Source organism: Amblyomma mixtum, chromosome 2, assembly GCF_055824585.1.
Source record: "Amblyomma mixtum isolate Tamu chromosome 2, ASM5582458v1, whole genome shotgun sequence".
NCBI classification, from domain to species: Eukaryota; Metazoa; Arthropoda; class Arachnida; order Ixodida; family Ixodidae; genus Amblyomma; species Amblyomma mixtum.
In genome coordinates, this window is record NC_143013.1 from 247,234,757 (window position 1) to 247,243,110 (window position 8,354).

An 8,354-nucleotide genomic window follows, 5' to 3' on the forward strand; every position below is an offset into this window, starting at 1 on the left:
CGAGTTTTTACTACTTTCCTGACGTCACATGCTGGGACTGCTACGCTGCCTTTCCGTGCGTAGACACTTCGTCGGCTGAAACGGAGATTGTTAAAATTTGCAACATTTGCTTGTCTATATATCAGGCTCTTTTATGCACAACCCCACATAACGTGACTTCAGACTTGTTATAATATTCTTCACCCGTATTAGATATAGCGAAGTTCCGGTATAGAAGGGGTTAAGCCTGAAAGCTTTTATTACCTCAATCCATGTGTTCAGACGTTTCCTACGGCGCCGATTACGGAAGTTAGAAACCTCTTCGTTACGCGCACGACTTGCATATTAGTCTCTGATTCAAATTTTCAAAATACAATGCTTTAAATATTGTTCCAGAAAAACAAATAATTCCTCATCCGTGAAAGAAGTTCAACTATACGCAGTTCTCCAGTGCAGTTAAAGGTCACATGCGATATGGAATTTAGGTACATCTACTTTCGGAAATCATGAGCAACTACGATTGTATGGAAGTGTCAACAGATCAAAGCTCACTATGGGCGCGAACGGTATGTTTATCCTGAAAACAAAAGTAGGAAAACCGAATGCTAAATAAACAACCCTGAAAACGGCGAAGCTTGACCCCACACTTCTCTGCAGATAGCAAGAACTGTAGTTTTAGTTAGCGGGCTGTTAATTCTAGACTACTTCTAGGCACATTTCCTAACCGGATACTGCTAAACGGACGTAGCGTAGACGCCAGCAGTTAAGGAAAGCTTTGAAATTCTAAATGCGGTCCCGTTTTTTTTTAATTCTGTGTTCTTTCCTGCATAAAAAAAATAGCGACCTGTGGACTGGAAAAAAATCTCGAGTGACAAAAGAATCCCGCATCCCCTTAATTAATGCGGGATTGAGTACTCCCGTTAGAAAACAAGACAAATGTACAAGTCTAGAAATGGATATTGGGTGTAGCCTCATTCGCCTTCGAGAAGCTTGGCTTTCTGATTGTTGAAAATGCGACCGCGCAAATTTCCTTGAAGCTACAGGTTATGCTGAATTTTCTTACTCTTTGTAATCTAGGAGCACGCGCGGCATAAATTAAAGCCCCGCTGAGCTGGTATAAAAGCGGCTCAAAGTGTCTCATTCACCAGCAGTTGGCACAACAGCAATTCTGAACTCATCATGGTAAGTCTTTTTTATGCCGCCCACAAGGAGGACACTTCTAAATTTCAACTAAAATCTTAGTGTCACTTCCTTTCCAGCTTGACGTGTGTTTTTACTGTGCAATCCCTATGAGCATGTACCCGGTGATCTTTATTAAACTTTGCATCTAGGAAGAGATAATATGAACTAAAAAGGTAAATGGAAGGCGCAGTTAACATGCACCTGGGAGTCCGTCATAGCCTGAGACGCTTTGGGACGTTAAACCTCACAAAACGTAACGTTCACTTGGTAACAGCGATGAGGCTGCAACAGGGACTATTGTTTTTATCTTGTACATTTCATTCCCAAAATAAATAAAGGTACGGGATGGATACACTGACACTTCCGATGGCATGAGAGTCCCGATTTTGAGCCCCATCTTTCGACTATGCAAATTAGCTAATCGTTTGTCACCAATCGAAATGGCCGTCGTGGTGGCTCAGTGGTTATGGTGCTCGCTTGCTGACCCGAAAGACACGGGTTCGATTTCGGCCGCGGCGGTCGCTTTTTGATGGAGGCGAATTGTTAGAGACCCGTGTACTGTGCAATGTCAGTGAACGTTAAAGAAACCCTTTCGTGGAACTTGTCCGGAGCGGATCTTTAACGAGCCCTTACATCGCACAACACACGGGCACCGTTTTACGTTTCGCCTCTATAGAAAAAAACAAACCCCAGAAAGAAAATCAACCAGCACTTGGAATAGCTTTCTTTACCTGACAGCCATGTGCATGGGGTCAGGTGGGCTCTTAGAATTCTCTCCCACATTTGAGGATTGATGGCGCCGTTAGACAGGCTGTCGACGTCCCGCAATAAGGTCTTATGCCGGCCTTAAACAACGGTCATATCAATCAATCAAGCAATCAATCAGCCTTTTATTTTCTCTATATTAGAGAAGGAGACAGGACTAAAAGCTCGAAAGCTTGACAGAGGTCCTGCCCCCTTTTTTCACGCTGGCATTGCAACAGACAAGCGGCAATAAATTCTGCGCTATACATTATAGCACAAAAGAAAATAACACACCTTGAAAAAAAAGCAAAAAGCACCAACATAAAAATACATGCAGCGTCATGACACAAACTTGTTCAGAAAAAATTTCTAAATAACGGTATTTGAATGCTGGAAAGGGTCAAACATTTCTTTGTTTAAGTTATTTAATAGCACTGGCAGCGTATACGAGATAGATTGTTGTGAGTAATATGCTCTAGGTGTAGGAACTAGCCACATTTTTTTATTTCTGGTTTGTGGAATATGGGTGTTTTTTGCAAGTTCTGCCAAATTACCAACATAATTTTCATTGCTCCGCGAAGCACTTTTGAAACTCATTAAAAGTCTGTGTTCGTGTAAAGCTAAGACTGGCAGGATTTCATATTTTAAAAAGAGGTCACTCGTAGGGAAACAATACGGAACACCAGCAATGCATCTCACAGCTCTTTTTTGGAGAAGATGTAACTTGGTCATGTTCGTGATACCGGTGGTACCCCAAACGATAATGCAGTATTGTAAGAGAGATAGAATTAAGGAGTTATACAGCAACAGCCTAATTTTGAAAGGAAGAATGGTGCGCAGGCGCGACAAAACTCCGACAGTTGAGGATATTTTGGATCTGATATAATCCACATGATCATTCCAAGTCAAGTGTTTTGAAAACACGACACCAAGGATTTTGACAGAATCCACTATCTCCACAGGATCATGGTTTAAACATACATTGAGTGGCCTAAACAATACCTTCCCTTTCGGCAAGTACAACACTATTTTAGTCTTTTTAGGATTAATCTTCAGAAAATTTGCTTGTGCCCATGTATTTAATGCATTAATTGTTCTACCTGCTTTTTCTTCAATATCATCTTCTGATTTCCCAGAAATGAACACTGAAGTATCATAGGCGTAAGATACAAATGTACTATCAGGTTCACAATGCACAATATCATTTAGATAAATTAAAAATAAAAGCCGACCCAATATGCTTCCCTGGGGAACTCCTGTGCAGATATTCTGTACTGAGGACAAGGAGCTTTTAAAGTCTACATACTGTGTTCTATGGGAGAGGTATGATTCCATTAAGTCTAGTGCTTTTCCACGGATACCGTAGGTTCCCATTTTATGTAAGAGAATTTTGTGACTTAATAAATCAAACGCTTTTGTGAAATCTATGAAGATACCTGCAACTATATAAAACACTGAAGCGTAAAAGTCAAGGTTTATGAAGGATATCAGAACAGCTTTCAGTCATGGTGCCAAATTGCGCATTGAGATTTCGACCATTAAAAAAGAATGAGAGAAATTCAGTAGTAAGGAAGCAGCGGTAGAGTGGCGCTAGCGCAAATGAACGTATTACGTGAAATTAGGAGAGGCATCTTAAAATACATTGCTTTCAGCAACGTGTAAAAAACAAAATAGTTCTCCAGTCTGCAAAAAATACGAACGTCGGGATAAAAAGGGAACATATGCGGCAACAAAGAAAGTTAAAGACGTCTAATTACAGTAATATTTCGCCCTTGACGTAAGCACCTTTACCTCTTTATCTTGCTTGCCAGATCCGCGCCTGCATTGTTCTGGCCCTGGCCACCAGCGCCTTCGCTGGCTTTGTTGGCAGCGCCGGTTACGGCGTCGGCTTGGCTGCCGCTCCAGCCGTGGCCACCTACGCCGGTGCCCCAGCTGTGGCCACAATTGCTCAGGCTGCCCCAGTCGCCACCATTGCTGCTGCTCCAGCTGTGACTAAGGTTTCCACCACTTACGCTGCTGCTCCAGCTGTCGCTGCCGTCCAGGCTGCTCCAGCTATTGCCACTTACGCGGCCGCCCCAGCTGTGGCTACTGTCGCCCACGCTGCTCCAGCCATTGCCACCTACGCCGCTGCCCCAGCTGTGACTAAGGTTGCCACCACCTACGCCGCTGCTCCAGCTATCGCTGCCATCCAGGCTGCCCCAGCTGTTGCCACCGTCGCCCACGCTGCTCCAGTTGCCACCATTGCTGCTGCTCCAGCCGTGACCAGGGTTGCCACCACCTACGCTGCTGCTCCAGCTATCACTGCCGTCCAGGCTGCCCCAGCTGTCGCCACCGTCGCCCACGCTGCCCCAGTCGCCACCTACGCCGCTGCTCCAGCTGTCGCTGCCATCCACGCTGCCCCAGTTGTTGCCACCACCACCGTCCACCACGCTCCAGCTGTGGCCACCGTTGCCCACGCTGCCCCAGCCCTCGCTGCCTACCAGGCTGCCCCAGCCTACGGCTACGGCATTAGCACCCTCGGCTATGGTGTCGGCCACTACGGTTTCGGCCACGGTCTCCTCGGCTACGGCCTGAACTACGGCTACGGTCTTGGCTCTCCATTCCACTACGGCGCTCTCCTCCGCAAGAAGTGTAAGTGGACCCCTGGACACATACTATGTAAAAGCACCGAAATTACTAAGCTATATCACCTCCCCATACCGCTGCTTAGGCTGAAAAAATATGTTTGGCTGCAGTGGGCTGGACCTGGCACTAGGATTCTAATTAAGTGCTGTCGTCACTTGTTATGACGGTATCTTCACTCCGCACTGCAATTACTGCTGAGAAGTAGATACTAGGCTGGTGAATGCATGTCGTTGGAGGCGCATTTATACAAAGGAGGTGGTGATATTTTTGATGTGGTGTTGCATAACTATACTTTATAAAAAACTGCGCCTTTTCGCTTTTACTCGTCATAGGCGAAAATGTCAGTGCATATTAGGGAGTCTTCAAGTAGATGAGGCTGAAATAAAACGATACTTATGATTCGTCGGAACCAAAGACGAAAGCACATGTTCATTCGCTTCCATCTAATGTAGACATTGTGAAGCGAGCGACGTGGCACTAGTTTGTAATGCTTGGGGATATGAAAGCAGCTAATATTATTAAATTTCAATTAGTGTTTGGCAGCGCTAGAGGAGTGACGAATGTTGACACCGCTTTTTGTTTCTTTTTTTTTGCAGAAACTGCTTTCCTGGACATAAGCACTCTGTACTCCAATTCGGACGAAGCAATTCCTGTTTTCCATCGTCGTCAGTGCAACGTCGATTGAATGAAACTTCACTAAAAATAAACCTATTTATTTCAGCAAACTTGGCTAACCTTGATTTATTCCGTACTACATTCCGCGGGTTTTCTTTTTGTTCGCGTTACTGTTTGCGCAACATTGTTGCAATCCGCGAAACAACTTTGCTTTTGCTGGTAACTAAACATGTCTTTAAAAATACCTAGCGGCCGTCATGCTAATGAGGGCTCTCTACGAATGTCTCCGAGACTCCTTACTTTCCCGGCAAAGCAATCTGTTTGAATCCGTTGACACGCCCAGGGAGATGCTGCTCCGTAGAAAAAAGCAGAGCCTGCTACCCAGCATACTTCGGCCGTTACAAGACCGATATAGGGCAAGCTAAGTTTAGGGGTTACGGTATGCACTGCTGAGTAGCTCCGACCAGACCATAAGAAAGCGAAGGAGTGATTTTCTAATCAGGGCAGTGGTAGTCGAGGGTCAGTCGTTGGATGGGACGGAATTCGTACCGGAGAAAAGCGAAAGACCAAGATGTTGCAGCATCGGGGAAAGAATGAAGGCTACCACTAAAGATTATTTGCCATGAGGTATCGACCACATGAACTGGTTCTCTTTTTCCGGCGTGGAAAGCGGTCTCAAGCCAATGAACCTTCAGTGGTTTGGTCGTCTTGTGTTCATGGAATACTAAACTGTCGTAAGACTGAGTGAAATCATTAAAAGGAATCTAATACAGCGTGAACATTACGAGCCCATATTTACAATATTAAAGTGCAAATGTTTTACTTTTTTATTCAGGGCTACGTTACGTGCTTTGTCCCACACCTGAATAAATATTTAAATACCCATTCTCTCCAGGTTCGACATTTGAGTGAAACGACCGTGATTGCATGTGGGCTGAAGTGGATGAAGCGGGTCAACTTCGGGTGTTCATTGAACTTAGTGTATTAAGTCTGTTCCTTTCAGCTTAATATCTTTGAATGCTTTGTTCTTCTATTCACGTACTTTATTTCTGATGTATAGCATCCTTTTCAAACCTTTCGTTTTTTTTTGTTTACTTTGTACTATCTCAATGTTTAGTGATTTATTTCTTACGCTGCCACGGGCCCTACCTCGGAGCTAGGAGTATTGTGAATAAATAAAATAAACAAATATGGTTTGGTTTATTGGGGTTTAACGTCCCAAAGTGACTGAGGCTATGAGAGACGCCGTAGTGAAGGGCTCCGGAAATTTCGACCACCTGGGGTTCTTTAACGTGAAAAAAAAACAAATATATTCAAAAATAAGAAGTTCCGTTACTGAAAGGAAATTTTCGTCATTATGTGATGCGTCACATAATTTCCTTGTTCTCCCTGATGAAGCAAACCTTGAAATCTACCAGAGAACTCTGTGATTGCTTTCCACTGAAGCCTAACGAAATGCAATCTGTTGGATGTGGAGTATTATCTTTTGTGGTAAGTTGCAGCAAATTCAGTAGTCAAACATTCTCCATTACCATAGAGAACACGGCGAAGAAGAAAGATAGAATCCAGGTAAAACCAATAGGGCTGGAGACAAGGACAAGCTATGCAAGAAGACTTTTTTTTGTCTCTGGAGTGTTTTTTTTTGTTCTGTACAATCATAACCAATCCTCCAGCCAGTATGTAATTTTATTCTTAAACTGCAGCTCAGACATAGGATGGAGAAAGGACGAGAGAAAGAACTAAAGAAGTAAGGAAGGAGGGAATTGAAGAAAGAAACAAAGGAAGCAAGACAGAATGAAAGAGGTAAAGAAAGAAAGGAAGGAAAGCACGGAAGGAAGGAAGGAGGAAGGAAGGAAAGAAAGAAAGAAAGAAAGAAAGAAAGAAAGGAAGTAAGAAAGAAAGAAGGAAAGGAAAAAGGAAAGAAGGAAAGAACGAAAGGAAGAAAGAAAGAAGGAAACAAAAAAAGAAGGAAGGAACGAAAGAAAGACAGAAAGAAAGAAAGAAAGAGAGAAAGAAAGAAATAGAGAAAGAAAGAAAGGAAGAAAGAGAGAAAGAAAGAAAGAAAGAAAGGAAGAAAGAGAGAAAGAAAGAAAGAAAGAAAGAAAGGAAGAAAGAAGGAAAGAAAGAAAGAAAGAAAGAAAGAAAGGAAGAAAGAAAGAAAGGAAGAAAGAAGGAAAGAAAGAAAGAAAGAAGGGAAGAAAGAAAGAAAGAAAGAAAGAAAGGAAGAAAGAAAAAAAGAAAGAAAGAAAGAAAGAAAGAAAGAAAGAAAGAAAGAAAGGAAGAAAGAAAGAAAGAAAGAAAGAAAGAAAGAAAGAAAGAAAGAAAGAAAGAAAGAGACACGACCCCTGTCGTTTCTCTCACCTTACAGTTATCGTATACACGTGCTTCTTTACGTTCGCTTTTGTGGCGAAAGCTACACTAGGCTGGCAGAAGCGCATTTTACGGAGCCGGGCAAAAGCCCCTACTGCGCATGCGCCGTTACCTTGGCAACCAGTTTCGTTGGAGCCACTGGTATTGCGCCGCGCGCCGTCGCTCCGCCGCAGCCGCTGTTCCAAGTTCCGATCACTTCGCTATGCCCCTCACTGCGCATGCGCAGAGTCACACGGAGAAGCTGGGATATAATCCGGAAGCGATGCACTCGCTCCTCAGACTCGCACCATGGAAGAAGGAGAGCAGCCGTGCTCGTCATGGCAGCAGTACAGGCTGCGTGAAATTGAGTCTTCCCATCCCAGAAGCCGTCGCATGGTGCAAGGCCAGCCGACTGCCTGAAAACAAGGCGAGAAAAACTAAGCGGGCTACCGAGACGACCGAAGAATGAGATCAATATCTCGCGAAGAAGCGCCGCCAAGCTGCTGAACAACAACGACGGCGTGCCGCTACCGACATGTCAGTCGACGAAACTGGCTTCGCTACGAATATCCTGGCCTAGCTGAGCTAAGCCATTGCCAATTTTTCACTTACGTGCATAAAACACGCGTGGTAAGGCTTAGCTCAGAACAAAAAATAATCTGCCCAGGAGCGGAAACTTTATTTCTCCAAAGAACACGGGGCAGTACGAGAGCACCATACTCCAGCCTGAAGGCAAGCGTTTCAGAGGGTGTTTTGGTCCAAACCAATTTCCGCAGCATTTCTCTCAAGAAAAACCGAGCTCAAAGTAGTGGTGAATGATGAACTCGTTAGAAAACCGGTGGGAACACAGCGGCACTAGG

At 44.2% G+C, this 8,354-nt stretch overlaps 1 protein-coding gene across 1 annotated transcript; it reads left to right on the forward strand.

Annotated features, from left to right (window-relative positions):
• The first annotated feature begins 485 nt into the window (after window positions 1–485).
• Window positions 486–7,963, forward strand: LOC149363344 (uncharacterized). Its single transcript, XM_089568468.1, has 4 exons — window positions 486–545; window positions 3,717–4,536; window positions 5,395–5,561; window positions 7,742–7,963. The coding sequence occupies exons 1-4, from the start codon at window positions 486–488 to the stop codon at window positions 7,961–7,963; spliced, it is 1,269 nt and encodes a 422-aa protein (XP_089424594.1).
• Window positions 7,964–8,354: the final 391 nt, after the last annotated feature.

Coding starts and splice junctions, on each gene's coding strand:
- LOC149363344 (XM_089568468.1), top strand. CDS start 486: ATGAGCAACTACGATTGTATGGAAGTGTCAACAGATCAAAGCTCACTA. Junction 546..3,716: donor GCTCACTATGGGCGCGAACG/GTATGTTTATCC, acceptor CTTGCTTGCCAG/ATCCGCGCCTGCATTGTTCT. Junction 4,537..5,394: donor CGCTCTCCTCCGCAAGAAGT/GTAAGTGGACCC, acceptor AAAAATACCTAG/CGGCCGTCATGCTAATGAGG.